This window comes from Spodoptera frugiperda, chromosome 20 (assembly GCF_023101765.2).
Source record: "Spodoptera frugiperda isolate SF20-4 chromosome 20, AGI-APGP_CSIRO_Sfru_2.0, whole genome shotgun sequence".
Taxonomy (NCBI): domain Eukaryota; kingdom Metazoa; phylum Arthropoda; class Insecta; order Lepidoptera; family Noctuidae; genus Spodoptera; species Spodoptera frugiperda.
In genome coordinates this window covers 10,372,703-10,396,398 of record NC_064231.1, presented here as the reverse complement: position 1 = coordinate 10,396,398, position 23,696 = coordinate 10,372,703, and the positions used below count along the sequence as shown (strand labels likewise).

The following is a 23,696-nucleotide window of genomic DNA, read 5'->3' as shown; positions in this document are numbered from 1 at the left end:
CACAGCCTTCTCATTCTTGTTACATACCTTTATTTAAGTTAATCTAACGCCTTACGGATGGACAACCAAAACGAATATTGTGGTAGTCCAACGATGCGTTCGCGTTGTAAATGTACAGTCTAGACAATAAAAAACTTAGGGCTCTCTTAGAATACTCATTTAGTGTTATGTCGTTCCTAGGAATACCTACTAATTTGTGAGGATTATTTATTTATTATATTTTAATAAAATACATTGATTGCGTGATTGCTTATATAATAATAATAAGGATGATTTTATGACTCAACAATAAAACAACAAAGGTTTGTAGAATAACTTTAATTAGTGTTTTCGTCACGACAATAAATAGAAGCAACATGTACTATTTAAAATGCACTTTGATATTTTCTACTTTGGTTCGTATTTCGTGTGACGAGTCTCTGGACAGGTCCTGTGCGTACGACTGGTAGATCGTTCTCAGCTTATCTAATTCTTCTGTTTTGTTGAGATCTGAAAGAAAAATAGATTTTTTCAAATTCTAAAACAAAAGCAACTAGTCATTATAGCAAATACTAGGAGAATTTAAAAACTAAAGAGCTAATGAATGGATAAATAAAAGAAACGTAAAATAATAAGATATAATAGTATGGGATGCATCAAACCAAAAGAGAAAAGATTACCTTTTAATTGTTTCACTAGTATTTCCATGATGTTGAGAGCGTCCCTCCTATGTCTTACTTGATTGCTGTTTTCTGTGAATAAAGATAGTAAGTCATGATAAGATAAACTTGTAGGTTAAGCTACAAATATGTAGTAAATTTAAAAGTAATCATGAAGGATAAAACATTCAATTATACGTTCATCTTTTTGCCGTGTAACATCTGTCATAGGTAATGTATGTATGATAACTGAAATGAATTACTCCGAACCACAGTTTAGGTTTAAAATTACACAAATACTCACGCAACGTATAATCAATGATGAGAGTGACATGTCCAGTGACGGTGGCGATGGCTTTGTCCCTGTTGTTAGGGTTGTCCGTATCCATGGGTTCCCCTGCATTGGCCAGTATCGCCAGTCGCTCCAATACCCGTGTCACTGACGCTAGTATGGCGAGCTGTGTCGACCGAGAACTCGTTGGGTAAGACTTTGAACAGTGCTCGAAGAACAGGTCTTGGTACTTTTCTGTAGAACAAAATTATATTCATGAAATATAAATACAACAAGATATATCTGTGCAACGTGTCGTAGGTTCGATTCCCGCACGGAACATTTCCTAATGTGATCAATACAAATTTTGGGTTGAAGTGGGACGTGTATATGAAATTATATTTATGTTCGCATCTTAAACGCACCAGCAAAACTTTCCGTCTCATTGATCAAGTGGGCGCTACAAAACAAGGTGTCTTAGATCTATTTCTGGGTTGAGTAACATATTTATGGAGTATTTCGGTATATGTAATTTTCAATTATAGAAACAAGTCAAATGATACTTCAGTAGCTCACCTTGTGTCTCAGGTTCCTTAGGCCAGGCTTTCCCTAGTAGTTCATAAGCAGCTTCCTTCAAAGCCGTCAGCTGTTCCCGCCTCTGTCTCGCGCCTTCGTTGTCCTCCTCGTCTGATTCCTTGCCCACTGATAGCTCATCCTGTTTAGAGAATAAGGTCGATTTTAGATTGTTTCAAGACGAAACTGATTGTTTGTTGATCTGGCTAATGCTAATTTATTTGTTTGAAATGCTGAGTAAGCATTATTATACTGTTTTACTGGTCCATAGTTTTAATTTTCCGTTGAACAATGAACATAGTTTACAAAACTTTTACCTGATGTATGACACAGTACAAAGGCATAAAACATTAGAACAGGATTTTAATCCACATAAACGATCACATGCAGACTAAATTAAACCTTATCACTAAATAATTAACGATTATGTTACCTTAGACAGTATAACTTTGACGATATCGTACAGTTGTTGGAACCGGTCGCAGTGCGTGGCGTGTATGGCGTGTCCCAGCGCGGTGATGGCGTGTCGCTTGTACGTCATCTCCTGCTTGCGACTCTCCACCAGTAACGCGTTTATCACTTCTGTCGCTAACGCCTGGGATAGTGGCTGCTCGTTTTCTTTTACACTGTGAAATAAAGAACGTATGTTTATTGAAGTTATACGTAATAATATTTTATGAGTAATCGTATGATAATGTAGTGAATTTTATTGGAAGATAAAGAATATGTATGTAAGGATTGGGGGAAGTCTTTAGTCTTATAAAGGCGTGAATTTTCGTAACATTGTACTCATTAAAATAAACATCTTAAAGACACCGTATGTTACTTGAATGGATATTAAGTTAACGGCAATTTCTTTAATGCTTAAAGGGCTGCAATTATCACCATAAAGACTTCAGGATAACACTACTAAGACCAACTTTTTAACAGATTTTCAACCTTATCAATATTGCAATAAAGTTAAACATTATACTAACGCGCATAGATCAGCGAGTGCCATGAGCACGTGTTCCTTCCCGTCGAAGGTCTTCCCGTGCACGGCGGCCAGCACGCCGCGGACCAGCAGCTCGCGGTGGGGGCCCAGCCCCGACGACACCTCCTTGCATATCGTCTTTATTGCGTTCGCAGCCTGCAGGAAACAAATTAAGTCTTTGACTGCCAATAGAAAACTGTTGAAGGCAAATCCTCCGCTAACGTCGGTCACCGGTGACCACCATGGCGTTCAATGTGGTAATAATACATAGGGAGAATACTATAAGAATAAGGAAATAGCTAAGACTCCCACCAAAATGGCTTTTTAGTCAAGAAAGAACCGTAAACGCCCCTTCAGACTCGGGATCACTTCGAGATTAATCTCAACTGGCCATTGTATTAAATGAATATTCGTCTATTGTATTTATTTAGCCGTCAGTGTTCTTTTTAATGATAAAAATATTGTTAATAAATCTCCAATTGTATGTAAAGGGCACAAACAACATCACATTTCTCCAGTTATGTTCTAACAGTAAGCATTCTAATTCGCGTGGAAACTTTATTTGCGCTATAAGGATAATATGTTTGATAATTAAATAATATAGATACAATTACTTAGTTAAATTAAATAAATATTATACCTGAATCTTCTTAGTCCAGCTACTGGAGTTGAGGCACTTCTCAATCTCCTCCCGTATGAGAGTGAGATGTAGTTTGATGCCACTCTCCCGCGCCGGGCTAATGTCCGTCCATATCTCCTCGAACATCTCCACTGTTGATGAATCTAGAGAGAAAACTATGGTTATTATAATTTTCCTACTTAAAACAAACAACATTTTTATTTAAAAAAAAATTGGAACAGTGTTCATATACAAACAATTTTAAGTTTTCGTACAAAGGAAAAATCAAACATAACATAGCTCGCTTAAAGAACAATATATTTCAAAAATGTTTTAACTAACTTTTTAAACCAACTACCAACTTTCATCAAAATGGGTCCATAAGTAGTTTCTATGGTTATTCGAACTTAGACTTGAAAGTTTACTTGAAAACCCGTGGCACGTAAATAAAAGCTCTTATATTCGACAGGGAATTTTAATTAGACATTACTTCATACATAATTATATTTCCCTCACCTTCGTCCTTGGGTCCATGCATGGCGAGGAACACCATGGGCGCCAGCACATCCTCGTTGTCCTTGATGTGTTCTATCTTCGCCTTCGATATGGACTTGAGGCAGAGCGCGATGGCGGACCGCGACATATCGTCCTCCTTCGTCTCGTACAACGTCACTAGTTTCTTCATTAATTTCTCTGCTGATTGGAGCTGGGAAGAAAGGCAATGGTTTATAAAGTATAAAGAAACGTGTTATCATAACGACTAGTCTTATTTCCAAATACGTCATACGTCAGCGTATACTGTATAGCGGCATTACGTGCCGTAATGTGCACCTCTGCCTACCCCTTCGAGGATAAAAGGCATGTCGTTATACATATATGTCATACGTCAGCAAGCTATTTGGTACGCACTCACGTAAGAAAATTAAGTTTGAACTCGTTTCCCAGTTGGCATATTTTTCAATCTTCGATATTTGCCATAATCGACAATGAGGAAGTATTTTAGAAGAAAGGAAAAATTATAAATATAATCGTCTCGAAGTTATCGAGACGATTATATTTATAATTTATAAATAAGAAATAGACTTGCAAAGTATTGACGTTACAAATATATTTAAACTATGTGTGTACTCTCTTTAACAAACATATTGGTGTATGAGTATTGCGTAAGTATATATTGCCTTACCTTAGCATAAGCAGAAACTTGTCCCAAAGCTTCAGCATAGTTCTTCCTAACAGTAGCGTTTCTATCGAAGGTTCCAGTCAGTAGATTGGCCATGATCTTCCCCGCGACGGGTTCTAGGTCGGCCCGCAAATAATGCGCCGCTAGTACTACGAAGTGACAACAGGCCACCTTGGTGCCTAGTTGAGGGGATTTCATCAGCTCCAGGATTTTAGGCAACATTTCTTTCATCACCTCTATGTCCACGTATGGCATACACTGGGGAGAAATGGTTATTAGGTTTTAGTGTTTGCGGATGATGATATGAAACTATTTTAATAATGCGTAATATTTACAAAACGTTCATAATTATTAAAGTCACATCACAAGAAAAATTACCTTAACAACAGTATCGGTAGTGTAGTGATGTTTAGCGGCGCTGGCCCGCATGTCGTCGAGTACATCCCGCGAGGTACTGTCGGCGAGCGCCGTGGCGAGGTACGACAGGCGAGCCGACTCTAGCTCGCCGGCCGCGCCCGCCAGCGCGGGGATCAGGCGAGCTAGGAACGGTTTCAATGTTTCTCCCGCCGCTGTTACTAGCTTTGATACTGTTTGTAAACTGAAATTGTTGGGGAAATTTATTGTTTATAGTCGCTATGTTTGGTGTCTGGTTTGGTAATTAATGGCATACAAAAAAAATATTGATAAACTAACGACAAAAAGTACTATTTGTCAAAATACAAGTGATTGCCTCGTTAAGTTAAATTTAAGTTAAATAATCGTGTAACATACCTGACGCTGCGTACTTCTTTGACGAGGTTGGTGATACCAGTGTCGAGTAGTACTGGCAGTATCACCGACACTACCTCCTTGCCGTCCTTACCCGCGTTGGCATCCGCCGCACGAATACATAACTAGAGAAATAAAACAACCACATTTAACTTCTATCTTTGAGTAATACACTCAAATGCACATTTACAAAATGAAATAAAGACTAAATACGTATTAATTTCAAGTCTTAGACTACACTTAAACAAATGCCTTGAGAGATTGCATCGAAAAAACATTGTTTTGCAAATACAATAGAAAATATATTGTGTTTCGCGTAGATATACCAGGTGTAACCTTGAAAACCCTTGAATACAACCTTAAAAGCACGTTAAAACATTATTATTACATTACCTTAGACAGTACGTTAGCAGTGGAGGTGGCGGCCTGCCTGGTCCCCTCGTGTACGTCGTCCATGACGCGGAACAGTTGCAGCCATATCGTGGGCAGCTGCTCCAGGGACTGGTGCAAACTCTGGGCGCCTCTGTTAAATAAATATTCAAAGCTAAGATTAGACGAAAATCACAACAAGACTTTGACAAACCTTTTTTTTTAGATATTATACAGGGTGTCCCTGAAATCGACGTCCAACGGGCACTAGATGATCAGCCAGGTTCCAACTGTTATCAGAAAAATATAAAAAAAATTCTATGTCCTACAGTTTTTAAATTACAGTGACTTATGTGTTATCCACGAAAAAGTACACCCTGTGCCAGTCTTTTGACTCTTGTTGCTACAAATCTTTATATTTTCGTCTGCAGTCTTCCTTACATTATCCTGAATAGTGCTCCAGTAATATGGAATCATAAATTCTTAGCCAACTGCTTTAGATTGGAAAACATTGTTAGTTTTAGAGGAACCAAATACTCTGAATAAAATTTTCACCTTACTTTAAGTGACTGTACTGAATAAATTATGTATGGCGCTAGTAGTGGAAAATTTCACCAAAGTTGGCGCATTTAATAAGGATTATAAAATGGTATAGCACTTTGCAAATTATTTCTTAAATTCGACACAAAAAAAGATTTTTCAACGAAATTCCGTTTCGATGAATTTATTTGAACTTACTAAAAATTCTTCTAGTGTAATCAAATCATACGTTACAACTTCGTATGCACTAGACAACACTTTGCACGCGATTTGTTATCATCATGTTGAAAATCAGCGAGGATCTCTTGTCAAACAACATTGTCTGTCTACTCATGATTTCGCTTGCAGCTTTCGTCGGCAATATTACTAGACTTACACGAGGAACTGATGTGGTGTATCATGTTTCACTTAATAATATTGAATGATTGCAATATGATGTTCATAGTGCACCAAACACATTATCAAATGTGTAGTAAAATCAAAAGGAACGGACGCGGCAGATTCATGTACACAGTATATCGACGCGGTAGTGGTATGGTGTACGTGAGCCCTTACGCACAGCTACTCGCCATATCCCAATCAAAAAAAAAAAAAAGAAATGGGTGAATCCTCCGATTAAGTTACGTGTTCATGCCTTGTGATCAAATGCGGGATGAAGCATCAAATATTCTTTAGTTTGTCGAGAAAGAGTTATTTGCATCGTTACAAGGAATTGCAGGTAAAGCAAAAAAAAAAAATTTAAAAAATAAATAATCAACACGTCGTAAAAAAGCCAGTGCTCAGCTAAAATGTCGAAGCCCGGGTACGATGGCTCGAGATGCACAACACCAGTTCGTCTAGCGATAATATTGCCGACGAAAGCTGCAAGCGAAATCATGAGTAGACAGACAATGTTGTTTGACAAGAGATCCTCGCTGATTCTCAACATGATGATAACAAATCGCGTGCAAAGTGTTGTCTAGTGCATACGAAGTTGTAACGTATGATTTGATTACACTAGAAGAATTTTTAGTAAGTTCAAATAAATTCATCGAAACGGAGTTTCGTTGAAAAATCTTTTTTTGTGTCGAATTTAAGAAATAATGTGCAAAGTGCTATACCATTTTATAATCCTTATTAAATGCGCCAACTTTGGTGAAATTTGCCACTACTAGCGCCATACATAATTTATTCAGTACAGTCACTTAAAGTAAGGTGAAAATTTTATTCAGAGTATTTGGTTCCTCTAAAACTAACAATGTTTTCCAATCTAAAGCAGTTGGCTAAGAATTTATGATTCCATATTACTGGAGCACTATTCAGGATAATGTAAGGAAGACTGCAGACGAAAAAATAAAGATTTGTAGCAACAAGAGTCAAAAGACTGGCACAGGGTGTACTTTTTCGTGGATAACACATAAGTCACTGTAATTTAAAAACTGTAGGACTTAGAATTTTTTTTATATTTTTCTGATAACAGTTGGAACCTTGCCGATCATCTAGTGCCCGTTGGACGTCGACTTCAGGGACACCCTGTATAACACAGTACAGTACTCTCAACGGATCTTGGCAGGTCTGAACTACGTGCAGAAGGCTGCGCAATAAGTGTAAAGGGTCAATTGTATTTAGAAATGGTCAATCTCTAGCCTAGATCGCCGCCCCCCGCACCTCGCCTCATGCCACCATTTGGTTCTAAAAATACTTATTGCGCAGCCTTCTGCACGTAGTTCAGACCTGCCAAGATCCGTTGAGAGTACTGTAGTTTATATAAGGGTACTCCCTTAGTACTGATTGGTTGGTTTACTACCGAACGTGCTCTCGTTTCGATTACTTTAAACGTAAAGCAAACTCGTACTAAGGGTATTTATTTATTTATTTATTTATTTTCATAGGTACAGTGACAGACTACAGACTAAGACATTCCACACAGTAAATACAACATACAGTACATTAATCTGAAGTCCAATTATAACTGTACACGGCATTTAATGTTTAACATGCTTCATTAGTAACAGCGAAAGTGAAGTAATATGTTATTACAATTTATATAGATAATTTCTAAATTCTTTATAACTATTTAAAAACAAGTCTACTTTATGGCAAATTACATTATACTGATTGCACATTCTGGACAACGGATTATTTTCAGAAACATTGTTATTGCTAGAGGGAATACTAAATAATTGTGGAGTGCGCACAGATCGAGTTGGTATCTTAAAGTTTAACTGGTCAAGTAACTGAATGTCAAAGGAGCCATTAGCAATTTTATGCAATGTACTCAAATCAGCAACCCATCTCCTTCTCTCAAGACTCTTCATGCGAAAATGTGCGAGTCGCTTATTGTAGTTGGGGAGCTTACGTCTGAGGCCGCATTTTGCACTTAAAACTCTGACAAATCTTCTCTGTATAGATTCTATACGATCTATATGAGTGTTATATATTGGAGACCACACAGAAGAGCAGTACTCCAATACAGATCTTACCAGGGAGTAGTATAGTATTAATAATGATTGCGGATCTTTAAATGGTTTCGCATTTCGTAATATAAAAGACAGTAAACGATTAGCCTTATTGCAAATGTGGTCATAGTGGGGTCTGAATGACAAAACCGAATCAAACATAACACCCAGGTCGCGTACCACTTTTACTCTATCTACTACCACTCCCCTAATAGTGTAGTCATAATTAATCAGGTTTTTACTATTTTTAGAGAATGTTATAACTTGACATTTTTTGATATTTAATGACATGGAGTTCTCATCACACCATTCCACAATTGTTTTAATGTCTGACTGAAGGGTCTCGCAATCCTGGTGGCTTGAGATACGTCTGAAAATTTTTATATCATCTACATAAGCCAAGCATTCGCTTTCAATTTTACTCAGCAGATCATTAACAAATACCAAAAACAACAACGGACCCAAATTCGAACCCTGGGGCACTCCGGAGGGTGCCTGAAATGGTATAGAGTCATAGCCGCTCAGCGCAACAAGTTGAGTACGATTTAACAGATAGGACGAGAGCCATCTGTAAAGAGTCCCATGAATGCCAACGTGATGCAACTTCATAAGTAATATAAAATGATCAATCCGATCGAAAGCCTTTGAAAAATCCGTGTAAATTGAATCTACCTGACGTTTACAATTAAATGAATCACATAAATATGTTGTGTACCCCAATAAATTAGAATCTGTTGATCTACCAGTGATAAATCCGTGTTGTCGTTTATCTAGTATGTGCCTAAGGTGAGTATACAAATATTCATACACGAAACCCTCAAATATTTTGGCGAACAAGTTTAGTATACAAATTGGTCTATAGTTGGTGACGTCACTCTTATCTCCAGATTTGTAGATAGGCGTGACTTTTGCTATTTTCCATAAATTTGGAAATGTACCTTCCTGTAAAGATTTACGAAATATAATGTGCAGAGGAGTCACCAGGGCAGAAGCACACAACCGGATAAAAATAGGTGGTATGCCATCACAGCCCCCATTCTTTGAGAGATCAATATTTTGTAACTTTTTCAAAAGTTCTCTTTTTGATATATATAAATTGCCAATAGAGTAGTTGGACGGCTGGAAATTGGGAGTATAGTTATTGGATTTAGTAGAACTGTAAACTGATGAAAAGTAATCAGCAAATAAATCAACTATTTCTTTACCCGTATTACCTACCCTATCATGATAATGCATACAGCTAGGGGTGTTATTTGTTACAAGTTTATTCTTAGTATAACGCCAGAAGGCTTTTATATTGACCTTTAGGTCGTCTTCTATTCTCTTAATATATTCACTAAAGCACTGATTGGTGACAATTTTGACCCTTGCTCTCAACAGAGAGAAAGTATCGTAGTCTCTAGGATTTCCGAAACGTTTATACTTAGAGTGAGCTTTGGATTTTGATGAGATTAATCTAATTAAGTTCTTTGAAAACCATACTGGGTATTTATCATTTCCGACTCGCAATTTAGGAGTATACTTTTCTATGATTACATATATGCTGTTGTAAAAGAACTGCGTAAAGTCTTCACAACTCATAGTCAATGCCTGTTGCGTCCAATTTATTTGTGAAATGTCTCTTTTACAACTGTCATAGTCCGTTTTACGGAAACATAGCTTTTCGACACAGCCGTGTAAAGTGGAAAGTGCAGTTTTGCTGCTGAGTACGAGTTCAAATGGAGGATGATGCACATCAAGGCGACTCATAGGTATAGCAGGTGTTAAAGTGAACAAGTCTGGGCAATTAGTGATAACCAGATCTAATATTCTTCCATTTTGGTTCGCTATGTGATTTAGCTGACTAACAGTGGTTGAATGGAACAAATTAAACAGTGATTTTGATTTTTCACAGTTGTGGTTTAGAGGACAGCCAGTCTCTGTTGACCACTTTATATCGCCCAGATTGATATCCCCCAGAATACAAGTCATGTGATTTGATGAATTAGTGATTTTCTCACCACATTTGTGGAAAAAATCACAAACAACACTCACTGGAATATACTCCGGCAGATAAACAACACATAAATTTATGACAAGGGACCGGTTCACTGTAATTTGAACCCACAAATCCTCCAACAACTCAGATTTCCAGTCCTCTTTAATTGAAATGTGAAGTTTCTTGGAGTAAGCGATAAGTACACCTCCACCGTGACTCTTTCCATAACGGGAGCGGAACACAAAATCTCGATCTCTGCGCACTACACAGTATCTATCATCAAAAATTTCGGAAGACAATATGTTATCATCAAGCCAGGTCTCACATAAACAAACTATATCATAGTTATTGCATAGTACAGTGTTATAAATATCAATAGTTTTACTTTTCATACCTCTTATGTTTTGGTAATACACTGATATATTATACATTTTTATGCTATTTTTCCGATTAACTTATAAATTAAAAACAAAGAAGAGACAAAGGAGAAAACCGCTAACATATTAGATCTAGACTAGAGTTATTTTTAATTAGAATAAATTTAGATTCTACTGTTTTCCTCACATATACATGACCATTTTTAATCCAAACAAATTTATATCCCATTTCTTTGGCTTTTTTACGTGCCGCAGCATGTAACGACTTGTTGGTTGGCGACAGATGCTCCGACACAAATACAGGCCTCCTATCCCCTGCAATGCCCAGCAGCGAGGTATTCAGTTTTTCATTGGGGTTGGACTTATTGTATCTGTATACAGCTGAGTAAAATTCATCACGAATCCTAACATTTTTAAATTTGACAATTATAGCGCGGGGGAGCTTACTTTCTTTATTTTGTTTAGCAACTCTGGTACACTTAATTACGTCGTCTGTCTGTAGGTTATAGCCAACCACTTTAGAACATTGCTGTAAAAAAATGGGTAAGCTTTCGTTATGAAACTCAGGAACACCCTGTATCTCCAGGTTACTTTCTCTCAGATGTTGCTCCAAATTATTGAGGCGTTCGGATAATTCTGTTACAGTATTATTCATAACAATAAACTTTTTTGATAGCGAGGCATTATCTTTGACTAGGGTTTCGACCATTTTCTTAATTTCATCATGCATTGTGCTCATGGTGTCAACAGAATACCGAAAATCAGACATGTCATTCTTAATCGACGACAACTCAGTCTTTAAAATACTCGAGATCATTCCAGGTAATTCAGCTTTAATTACTTTGAGGACTCGTTCACTTATCGCCGATATAAAATCTTCATCCCTGTGACACGCGGAGTGAGCAGAAACCGGCCTATGCGGAGATAACTGTTGACAGTCCGATGGCTTTTTTCTCATAGTGATGTTTTCACGGCTTATTGTTTCGTCATTTGGCACTTGAGAGCTTGCATCACTTTCCTTAATATTGCGCACGGGCGTGTTCGAATTGCCTAGTTTTGGCATTTTACTTATACATTCGTAACATTTCCATTTGGATTTTGTCTCCTTACTCATGGAAGTAAATATTTTTCTATCCAGTATATTCGCGCAATCGAGATCATAGAATTTGTTGCACTTCATGCATTTCAAACAATCATTGTTACCTATGACGTGCCTACAACCACCACAAACAGTACCTTTGGACGCCATCTGTGATCCCGCACGCGAACTACGTTGGACGTCACAAATCTTAAGTGTAATGAATCACAACAGATAAATCAATATGTTGTCCTTGAAACTTCTTGACGAAGACAATAGATGTCGCTGTTTTACCCTATAGCCAGGCAACAGGTCGCCAATTTCAAAACGCAGCTCCACTGTTCCGATGGCGCAATGGCTTGAGACACCGCTCACGAACAACAAGTCTCGGGTTCGAATCCCGGCAACCACGAAGCTCTTTTTCCAATTTGTAATTAGTGGATTTTGTGTAAAAACTGTTTCTCACCAATAAAGACGCCAAATTGGGATGATAGAATCCTCCAAGGAGTGTCTTGAATTTAGTATCTCACTCACACCGCCCACTAGGAGGGGTCACTCGTAGCGATTCCACAAGAAGAAACGAGAGGCACCGAGTTTAGATCATTGACCAATCACGAATTTAGAAGAGCAAAATTAATACTTTCTAGGACACGCAACAACACACGTCCGTTCACAGCGAAGCCCAAACGTAGAATGTAATATAATAGAGCTGACTCACCATCTAGTATTTATAACACTAGAACTAGTATTTATAATTTTGTAAGCTATAACAGCATAGCTAAACACGTACTGTCCTTTACATAGAAGTAATTCTTTACATTTAATGCAATTATAGTTCAAGTACCGATATTAAGTTTAACATTATGTAATAACGAGACTTACCGCAACAAATCCGCGAGTGCGTTACAGCACGACATCCTCACTCTCCATTGCCCCGATGTGAGATTCGCCACCAGATCATCCAAGATCTCTTTGTGGTATTTGTGTACCTGTATATAATGTGAATGTGATAATGGAGGAAATGATCAATTCTTATTTTTTTTGCCCACGATTTGCACAGAATTTAATTTTTAGTTATTAATATCTCTATAGCTGTATGAATTATTATTAAGCGAGTAGTCCCTTTAGTTCATACCAGGTTTTATTGATAATCTTTTAGCTATATCTATGTATGTATAGACATATGAATGTAATAAATGATTTGAATTTCAGTTTGAGTTATATAACACTAGTTTTTTTAGCGTTGATAAGTCAGCCGAAGCGAAGACGTCGCCAAGTTGAATAAGAAACTATTAAAACTTACAGTAGCAGTAGTGTTGGGCACGATGGCGTGCCAGATGGCCTGCATGGAGTTCTGTATGCGCGGCGTGGGGTCGAACCTGTACCGGTACAGTCGCGGGACTATCTTCGGCAAGTGCTCGGACAATTGGGCGCCCGCCTGCAGGGCTATTGAATGGAAACCGAACGCCGCACCTACATACAAACAGACATTTTTATATCAGTATTTATTGTATTAATATTATTTTTGTGTACTCGAATCGTCGTTGTACGCACGGTCGTAAGCACGAATGATGCGTTTCGGGTTTGATCACTACGTCAAACAATGGATTCTAATAGTATCCTATGTTTCTCGCTCGTTCCTATTGCAAGACGCTTGTAAAGTCGCGAAAATTCAGTGTTACATACAATATGTGCATATCTGACTTCCTTTGTGATGAATACAAAGCGTGACGCTACGTTATATTCCAAGAATGATTAATTTCTTACCTTTCTTAGAGTTCCACATAGAATTATGATGCGCAAGATGCATGAACTTGTACAGAAGATCAGGTTGGTTCAGGTCTGACGCGAGAGAACACAACTCTTTATAAGTTGAGAGATTGCCACTGTTGGACAAAAAGTTTCATTTCATTTCATTACATTTTCATCATCATATCAGTCACATTTATGTTAACTGCTGAATGTAAGGGAAAATTTTAGGTTGCGCAAACAAAGAACATGATTTTGCGCAAAAAATGGTTACGCAACTTGTTGTAAATCTAAACATTTCTTAATAATTTCATGGCCCAGAAATTAAAAAAAAAATTTTTATTACAAAATTAGAATTCATAAGCCAATTACATTACTGAATGAACTCTTATTGCACTTACCCAGTAGGTGCCTTCCCAAGTTGTCCTTCTTCGAATATCTTGGTATCCTCAGTGACTTGCGCTACGGATCGCTTACCGCTCGTCAGCTGTTCGATGATCTGACCCACTAGCGCTTGCTTCTGACTCTCATCAGAATTCTGGTAGACCAACGATAGGCCTTTGCTGGCCACGTCTTGTACTATATCTGTGAAATTACAATATTTAAATAGTATTTACAAGTCTTTCGTTATATTATTAACTTTAATACGAAACAATAAAGTTGAAAATATAATGTAAGCAGTTAAAATAAAAACTTACCGCTATTCTCAGATAAGAAGTCCATGAAGACGTCTTGCAGTATCGGTAATTTGTTCTTGATAGGTGCTCGGTCTGCGCAGTTTTTGAGTAACGCCAATAACCATATACTTGTCGCCTAGAAGAAATTTACATTAATTTTGAATAAGAACCTTATTGCTATGAGCAAAAGGTATTTTTGTATCTTGAGAGTGATATTAAATCATAACCTTTTTATAGGCTTGCCTTTAATAAAGTTCCCTTTAAACCAGTATAATTTAATTAGAATCCTAATACAATGACCATAAAGTTTATGTTAGCGAAATATTACTTTCATACCTGTCTAGAATGCGGATGTGGATGTCTTCCAATCTTGAAGAGTTCTTTTAGCAGCCACTCTAGTAACTCATCGTTCTCCTTCAATGCGTCCGTATTCTTTATCTTTGCCGCACCCTGCATTGACAAAAGAGCGTAAAAAACAATTGACATAGGGACATACAAAATTGAATCACAATGAAATATTGCACAACTTATCGCAAGTCTGATTTTTGCACGGTGCAATTCTTTGAGTGGTCCACAAATTGTTTTGTTTTGGGTTTGGCTATGCACGCATTTAAACTTACCTCTTTAGGCAATTCGGTCCACAGATCCCTGTTCTCATTAGAATTCACTCCTTCCACACATAGTACTAGAGATTCACCAATTTGTAAATGTATTTCAAATTCTTTACTCTGCAAAACAAAAAGTAAACCTTATTATCTTGTTACAAGGACTAAAGTAGTAAAAATTTAGTTTTCAATCAACGTGTTTCTATAAACTTACATCTTTAGCCATTTGCAAGAATCCCATAACGATTTGCTTGGCGAAAGGCAATCGCTCCCCACAACACAGCAGACCAAGCGTGTACAGCGCCCTCTCTTTTAACTTTGAAGGCAGTTTCGCATTACCGACTACTTTGAACAACCTAAATACAGAAATAAGTCAATTTTTATATACATATTTCATTAGAGAAAATTAGAATATTATTGTTATTTTCGGGGCTTTAATTGTGAATATTTCAGCAATTGTATCTAGTTTTTGTAAACAAGCTCTTTTTTGTTTTTATCTAATTAAACTTATAGGATATAAGGGGTAACTGTTGACAAATAGTTTTACTTTTAAGCTTTAAATCAAAATGTATGTCATGATGACGTCACATCTACTTATGTATTTATTCATTTATTTCAGGCTTCTTACTTCTTAGGCCCATACTAATACATGAAAATGTATAAATACATATAATCTATGTATGTAACCAGTTGACACTTACCTATCAGCAACAGCGAATTTAGTGACGTCATTGTCATCGACATTAGTGTCGCTCTTGTTGATGTTGAACGGGTTGTCTCCCTGGAGCAGCGAGTCCTGCTTGGCAGACGACGGCGGCAGGGGCAGGCCGCTGCAGCGAGCCAGCAATGATATCGCCGAGCACGACGTACTCACCAACATCGTTTGGGAACTTGCTAGGAAGTTGGCTGCAAATGTTTGGTGCAAAATGTTTGTTTTATAATTGGGCCAATGTTGTACATACTTCAGTTATGTTTTTGACGTTACATAGTTGAATAAATACGATACATTTGTGGCCGATTGCAATAACAATAATAAGTTCAGTTAAAACTATTGATTAAGAAGTTACTGCCATGAACAATGTCGATAAAATCCATCGATAAATTGACATTACTAAATAGTCACATTATTTCATAATAAATCCTAAAATGTGCTACTTTATTATCCCTGTAGACTTACGAGGCTTATAAGGCTACACATCAATGCTAAAAAACTCGATATAAGAGTTAGTAAAACAACAATTATTATGCTTACCCAATACAACAGCACCTTCCTGATAAGGCTCCCAGTTAGCCGGATTAAATCCTTTACCACCGAACTTAGCCCTCTTCGACAACACGATGCACCTCTCACAAAGATTCGAAAACGCCGACAAATAACCACACTGCGCTTCCAAACTCTTATTATTCTGTCCTTGGGCCACAAATTCCTTTATTTCTTTATCTATAGCAGATTTCTCACTCGTATGTACTGTAATTATTGCGTAGATAACTGCGGATATGTCCCGTATGTCCTCCTTGGTACTGGTCGTGAACAGATTACGTAAGAATGGCAAGAGGCTTGTGTACTTAGACGCCATTTTTTCAGGCACGCAGCCGATTATGTCAAGGAAGCATGATAGGGGCATTATTTCTGGGGAAAGAGAAATGCTGTGTTATAATTAGATTTACGTGGTAGTTGGATAGTGGAGAAAATGACTAGTATCATTTTAACGAATCAGCATAAACTAAGATAGCAAAAAATTGACACCAAAGTGGAGGATAACGAAACTACGAGGCAAAGCTCTGAACTAAATTACAAAACATTATCGTGTGCTGTATTTAAAATGTAAATAAACTCCTTTGTAACCTAAAATTATTAAGAGTTCGACATAAAAACAAAATACAAATAAAATTCACAAATACTTCACAATGCAGTATTATCTACAAATTAAAAATCAACTCTATCACAATAGCAACAAAGTCCAAAATACCTGGGCTAGCGTTCAGCAGTGAGGTGATCATAGTGAGGTATCGTTCCAACACCTCTGTGTCGAGTAGATTGTCGTAGAAGTACTTGGCGAGCAGTGGGGAGGTCGCGTTGGGGTGGTTTGAGCAATCCTTCAGGGAAGCGTCGCGGTTCAGACACATGCGCATGTAACGGAGGATCTGTATAGTAGAAAAAACATTCATTCGCAACAATACATACAAAGAAGAAAAAAATCTTCTAAAAAATTTTTGAATCATGTATGTGTGATGGATGGTAAATCTGTAATGATTAAGAGCTTATGTGCACAAGCATCTTTCGTAAATACATTTCTCTTACCTATGAAACGAGTCGAGCCTCAACACCGAGCGCAAATGTAAACAACAGTCTCTTTGAATTCGATAATCCTAGAAATTGATCTAATAAACCCGATCGTTGAGCCCGAGTTATGCTTGTAACTGTAAAGGTAATAAAATCACAAACAAATAGGTTACAAATTAAAACATAGGCCACTCACCTCCTGATAAGTCAAAGGATGGAACTGCAACACTTGGTTCCCGATCACGAACCGATGTTTAGCGTTAGACCCCTTCTTTCTCTTCTGCATTTGATCCCACACATAATTCACTACTTCTGAAAACTTTGGCACTTTCAATTCCTGATTCTCTTCTGCTCTGTCCTTGTCTTTCTTAGAACCATCTTCATCTATATTGACTACTGCTGTCTCTTTTTTAGATACGTTGAAAACTGCGTCTTCTATTTCACTTGGTCTTGAAGTGCCGTAGAGGCATTTTAGCGCCTCAGTTGATATGTCGTCTTGACTAGAAAATATTTATAAAAAGTAAAAACATTGCTATAAAGCAAAATTCACAACCAGAAAACATTTATGATTCCTACAAGTAATAAAGATGAATTGTTTCATATTCGAATTATTCGATATTATTTTTGTCATTAAAAACGGTTTTACAAATATTAAGACTGTTTTTAAAAGACATCCTCAGTATGAATAATTTCACAAATTCATCTATATTTATTACTAAATATATAAAGTATTTACCTATCTCCACTGGCCAATAGCAGCAAGTATCGAGACGGGACGTAGTCCTGCGGGAACACGGCGGCGGAGTATCGCATGGCAATGTAGCGGATCATCGACTCTTCGCTGTGCATGTAGCTGTGGACAAACCATTCAGATATATTATAGTTACATTCAATTTGGAACTGTCGTAAGACAGGACCAGCCAACGAAAGGTGGGCAGTAGTATGTATGAAGCAGGTGGCTTTGTTCAGTATTAGACAACATACCGCTGATAACACTGTGGCGTCAGCGGGTTACCTTCGTTAATATACATATATAATATCGTATTGTACACGGTACATTTGGTGCGGGTTCGATTCCCGTGAAAGTTAGGGATAAGCTAATCTCGCTTATTCCTACAATTTAATATTGTAATAGTTTGTACTAGACTTATTGTTTTATACTGCTTATCTTGCTTCTTTGCCTGACTTTCGCTGTACTTTCTCCTTCTAAGAAATAAATAGAACTGAGGCGAAAGAAAACGGTGTTTTCATCAACTAGTCCGGCGGTACGTACGTCTTGTCTCCCGCACATTACAACATTATATTACTTATTTCATTTTACCAATTTTATTTGAGTACGAAATTCTGTTAGAAAATTGATGTTTTTAAAATGTGAAAAGAAGCCTTAATTTACATTACATAAGCTAAAAGTGTAGAAGTAAAAACCTAAAGTAACCAATAAAAAGTCATTAAGTTTGAATACTGCGAAACTTACTGGTCCAGTAGTGCGAACAGCGCCAACGCCTGTGGTTCATCGAAGGGGCTCGTCTTGGAACCGTCGTCCACCTCCATCTTGTCGCCCTGGGACGTGCCCGCCGTGGATGAACTTGGAGCGTCCGCTTTGGCTGCTAATTATCAAATCAAATCAAATCACTTTAATGCATCCATAGTGTACAATGTGGTCTTGAATTTTATACAGTAATATGTTTCAACTATGGGCCCTTTTGGGCACCGCAAAAGTTAATTAGTTAATTTAAAAAATGGTCCAAGATTATAAGGCATTAAGCCCACCGTTGTATAATAAAGTTGCAAAAAGTTAAATAAATAAATAATATTTCGGAATAAGCAAGCAAATTTGACTACAAATCTTGGGTCAAACAACGTATTATTGGGTTTTTGATTGCTAAGTCAGAAGTGAGGGATGGTTTCGGTCATATTATAATCGATCACCTTTTATGACAATGAATTTGTCTAATAACTCGTAAACAGGTGCCACATGTAATATTTTGTATTAATAACGAATTGGCGAAAGATCACAAATCAGCTCGGCCAGTTCACCAACTGAGTAATCTATTAACACATTGAACGCCGTGGTGGTCACCGGTGACCGACGTTAGCGGAGGATTTGCCTTTAACAGTTTTCTATTGGCAGTCAAAGACTTAAATAATGCAACCTCTGCCATCTACCTACCTCACCATGTACAAAATAGCTCAAAGTCTTTACCTTCAGCATTAATCTTGAAGCCAGCAGACATCTCCAGCAGTGCGTCCCTGAGCGCAGTCTTCATCTCGGGCACTGCGTCCGGTATCTTCTTCACCAACTCCTCTAGTAGAGCAAACTGGTTGTTGATCGTGTCCGGACATTTCATGGCCAGTCGACCTGTGTTATATAAAATATTGTATTATGAACTTTTAATTCGAAAGATGAAATTAAACTCGATCCGCTATGTCATTGATTGCGTGAATAATTTCAGCCAATGAAGGGCGAGAATGCGAACGGCCTCACGTCTAAAACGAATGTTCTTACAGAATAGCATTGCTGTAGTGAATTACAATGTCTTTAGGCATAAACAATGCTCAAATTGAAGGCCTTAAAAGCATAAGATTACCTAATCTTAAGATTCTTGTTAAATCTTCGTGAAACCCACATTACTTTATTACACCATACCCCTTCGGACACCCCTTTAGAACGAGTGACGTTACGTAATATTATGTAGCCTAATGAGTGTGTGATGTGTAATCTGATTCATCTTGAAGTAAAAAAAAAAAACATTAAAAGGCTAGTTCCAAATTCAACATAGCCAGAAATTATTAAGAAATTACAAATCAAATCAATATTCAAGCTATTGGAAAACAAACCTAAACACATGTAGGCTTTAGGGTGCTGTTCCGCGTGTTCATCAGATCGGATGAGCTTCAGTAGACCTTGAAGGAATACTGTCGCTACCTTCTTCAATTGCACTTCATCACCACTGAAATAAATTATAGCATTATCGTCTTTATTCGTAATTTGATAAGGTTCAAATTGGTAAATGTGTTAAAAACTTACCTGTTGATAACATTTAGGAGAAATACTAGTGCTTGATTGCGTAATCTTGAGTTTGTGTTCGGATCAAAGAGGGATGAGAACACGACCTGTCAAATGTAAACAATATGTCATCAGTCACAATCACCCTAAATGTGTTAATTATTAATATTAATGTTATTATAGCAGAGGCAATGTTTAAAGAAGACAGACATAGACGAAGCTTAATTGGACTAACTGTCGATACCTTAAACACATTACTACTACACTTCTAGCCAAATTAATACAGTGAATTGCCCTCTTCAAATACGATTTTGTGTTTAATGTGCAGAATATAAAATTATAAATGACTAAACCCACCTGTACACAATGCGGGAACATAATTGCTGGTCCTGTAGCTTTGTTCAAATACTGAATCAGTTTTAAACGAAGCCTTGTGCAAGCTGGTACCTAAAACATAAACAGAATTTAGAAATATAGACCTTATACACTTCGAGCTAGATTTTAAAAATCGTTTGCAGATATTTAAGTGTGCAGATGGAAAAATAGAATGGTAAATTAGACCATATTCACTTTGAGCTAGATTTGAAAATCATTTGCAGATATTTAAGTGTGCAGATGGAAAAATAGAATGGTAAATTAGACCATATTCACTTTGAGCTAGATTTGAAAATCATTTGCAGATATTTAAGTGTGCAGATGGAAAAATAGAATGGTAAATTAGACCTATAAAATAAGTTTGAAAATGTTTTCTAGATATTTCATTTGGTAGTGATTGCTTACCTTACGGTCATCTGGAGGTACTTTCATGCCTCCCCAAGTACCCAAATACAAAGAGTAAAGTGGAGCCACAACTGAAGGCGAAGACCAATCGACTGAACTGTAAGAAAATTGGAACAAACATTTATACAAGGTGAGTTTAACTTTGTGTTCTTCGACATAAAGACGAAAATCTATTGACGAAATCTATACTAATATTATAAAGCTGAAGAGTTTGTTTGTTTGAACGCGCTAATCTCTGGAACTACTGGTCCGATTTGAATAATTATTTTTGTGTTGAATAGTGCATTTATCGAGGAAGGCTATAGGCTCTTGGTGGTCACAAGTAAGATTGCCAAGTTATTTGAGATTCAATTCCAGAGACAAGCAAATCATTATTAGGTTTTATTGTAACTATACAAACAGATTTATATTCTATTAAATTTATATTTTATTACCTGTTAACCCTTATAAGTGGACTGTTTGCATGATTGGCAACACTGAACCGCGAGTCGGCGGCGGCTACGATCAACGTGAGCAGTGTGTCGTTCATGTTAAATATATCTTTGCCTATAAAGTTCACTATAGACAGCTTCATCTGAAAGCATAAAATATATTATAAACTATGACACAATAATTCATAAAAGTGAGCCCAAAGTTTAAAAATGTGATCATTATTAAATATTGGCAACATATTGAATATTCATTCTCGTGTTCTTAATTTACATTTTGCTTCATTTCACTGTTTGAACAGCTAAGGAAGCAATCTTATTCAGTCTATTTAGCTGTGTTAGCAATTATGCTTGATGATTTTATGCAAATGCTACATAAGTCATAAGTAATACCTCTTCAAGTTGGTTAGGATTCAACTGATTCTTATCAATGATACGTTTGTATGTCTTCATGCTCATTCCGGGCGGCACCTGGAACTCGCTTTCGCCAGGGTTTGGCAATGCTCTGCAAACAAACATAGTCGTAAAGTCGTAATCATACCCACAGTATACGCAACTGGCTGACACATAAAAAGTCCTAATTACCCCCTTCTCAATCATCCCAATCCCATCCCCCTGATTCCCCATCAACCCCTAAATTCCTAACCCCCAAAAGGCGTTTGCTTACCATCAGGTGATCGGCATTCAGCATGTATGTTTACCGGCTTATACCATAAAAAATATGATCAATATCTTTTACTTATTTGCAAAAGGTCAGTCATTGCATTTTCATTTAAAAAAACTTTTATTGACTGGCAAAATATTACCTGTATGGTAGAAGTAGGACATCAGTAGCAAACTTGAGTATCAAATTAGCAACTTTAGGTTTCTCCTTCAAATTCAGATCAGTTTCTTTGATATCTCCCAGCAGTGGCATGACTAGCATCAGGATACTGAAATAAAAATAATTTTAATAATCTAAAAATATAAGTAGTGGTAAATTTACCCTAGGTGAGGCAGGAGTGTTAGTCTCTTACTGACTACAACTAGTGCTTAGTATTGTATATTTATTATTAACACATTAAAATGGCTGTGTGTTCTCGTCTCAGGCAAGTGGGCAGATCAAGTGTGTGGCTTGTGGTTAGCTCTTCAGGGAATAAAAAGTGTGACTTTATATTATTTATATTTCAAACACTCACCCATCTTGGTGTCCTTGGGGTTTGTTCTCAATAGCCTGCAGCAGAGATGGTGCCAGACTCAGCTGCTGTTCCCTAGGCAGCCTCGGGAACCCCATTGTTATGTATATGATTGAGAAGTTCTGCAAAACAAGAAAATTTAAAATAATGATTTCATATAAAATGTTACACTACAATAGTATACTAACCATCAAAAGCATAAGAGTTAAAATTTTTTGCAAAATGATGAGTCAATTCAGGGTAGTCAACCTTGAATGGTCATTGTGATAATGCCAAAAATTATGAATATAGCCATTTACTGAAAGGTGGGGAATGGTTAAAAATACTTACAATAATGAAACTGTTGGAAGTGGGTTCCTTGTACAGCTGCAGCAGAGTCTGCACGGGCAACTGCACATCTGCACGACACTTCACTCTCTTGTTCACATGGACCAGTAACTCCATCACTTTGGTGCGCACCTAATAATATCACAATTTTTATTAAAACAAATAAATAAAGAATATTTAATAGAATTTGTTGGCATGGTAACATAATATTCATATTTTAATGATATGAGATTAAAAGTATTTTGTTATGAATCTGACAGAATTGTATTGAGCATGACGAAGCGATTTGAAACATTTAACTGACCTAATGTTAACTTTCATGGTTTTCTTATATTAAAATGAAATCAATAAAATCTACCCTATGAATAAAGAGTTTATACGTGCAGAATTTGTTAAATAAGTAAGTAAATGGTACCAGAAACCGGAGAGTTATTCTGTCATGATTATTTTATTTCAAAGAAAATGTAAATAGACCACATCACACCTGTTCATGAGGCGACGACAACTTCAGTATCACTGGCGGCAAGAACCGATTCAGGCAGCTTTCGAGCTGGTCATCACTATCCGCGTTACCCAGACGCAGAAACACACGATCCAGAAGCACTGGAAACAATAAAACAAGCCATAAGCTGAGCTGACGAACAGCCGGTGGACACACTAAGGTTATCGAACATTTAACGCGTTTTATCCACACTAATGATAAATAATTCCTTACACAAATCATTGGAACAATCGTTCCCACTCTCCGTTACTTCCATTTCAGACATTTTCGAGGTTTTAATTCACAATAACTTCGGAAAGTTTGTGTTGAAGATGACAAACAAAAATATTTGACAGCTGCTCTTTGTTTGACATTTTACGG

General features: G+C 37.1%; 1 protein-coding gene across 2 annotated transcripts; it reads right to left on the bottom strand.

Moving 5' to 3' along the window:
• Positions 1–302: 302 nt before the first annotated feature.
• LOC118282409 (proteasome-associated protein ECM29 homolog) lies at positions 303–23,694 on the bottom strand. Of its 2 annotated transcripts, none has more exons than XM_035603476.2 (38): positions 23,550–23,694; positions 23,319–23,437; positions 22,838–22,966; positions 22,511–22,629; positions 22,139–22,264; positions 21,726–21,837; positions 21,339–21,478; positions 20,905–21,001; positions 20,482–20,571; positions 20,146–20,231; positions 19,956–20,068; positions 19,321–19,476; positions 18,592–18,724; positions 17,854–17,970; positions 17,314–17,617; positions 16,804–16,978; positions 16,086–16,463; positions 15,535–15,739; positions 15,048–15,189; positions 14,849–14,956; positions 14,565–14,678; positions 14,250–14,364; positions 13,953–14,136; positions 13,570–13,688; positions 13,106–13,275; positions 12,685–12,791; positions 5,416–5,545; positions 5,026–5,147; positions 4,633–4,852; positions 4,258–4,512; positions 3,591–3,780; positions 3,096–3,238; positions 2,460–2,611; positions 1,916–2,108; positions 1,486–1,624; positions 943–1,164; positions 660–731; positions 303–489 (listed from the first exon to the last, which is right to left on the bottom strand). In XM_035603476.2, the coding sequence occupies exons 1-38, from the start codon at positions 23,599–23,601 to the stop codon at positions 362–364; spliced, it is 5,676 nt and encodes a 1,891-aa protein (XP_035459369.2). In that variant the 5' UTR covers positions 23,602–23,694; the 3' UTR covers positions 303–361. The 2 variants fall into 2 exon arrangements, with proteins under 2 accessions (XP_035459369.2, XP_035459370.2); XM_035603477.2 differs by having other exon boundaries at positions 18,592–18,721.
• Between the last annotated feature and the right edge of the window lie 2 nt (positions 23,695–23,696).

What these genes read in the sequence shown, in the direction of transcription:
- LOC118282409 (XM_035603476.2), bottom strand. Translation starts at nt 23,601, where the DNA reads ATGTCTGAAATGGAAGTAACGGAGAGTGGGAACGATTGTTCCAATGAT. An exon ending in GTCCTACTTCTACCATACAG is followed by an intron (nt 21,838 to 22,138) that starts GTAATATTTTGC and finishes GTTTGTTTGCAG; the next exon opens with AGCATTGCCAAACCCTGGCG. An exon ending in CTCCTAAATGTTATCAACAG is followed by an intron (nt 20,069 to 20,145) that starts GTAAGTTTTTAA and finishes AATTTATTTCAG; the next exon opens with TGGTGATGAAGTGCAATTGA.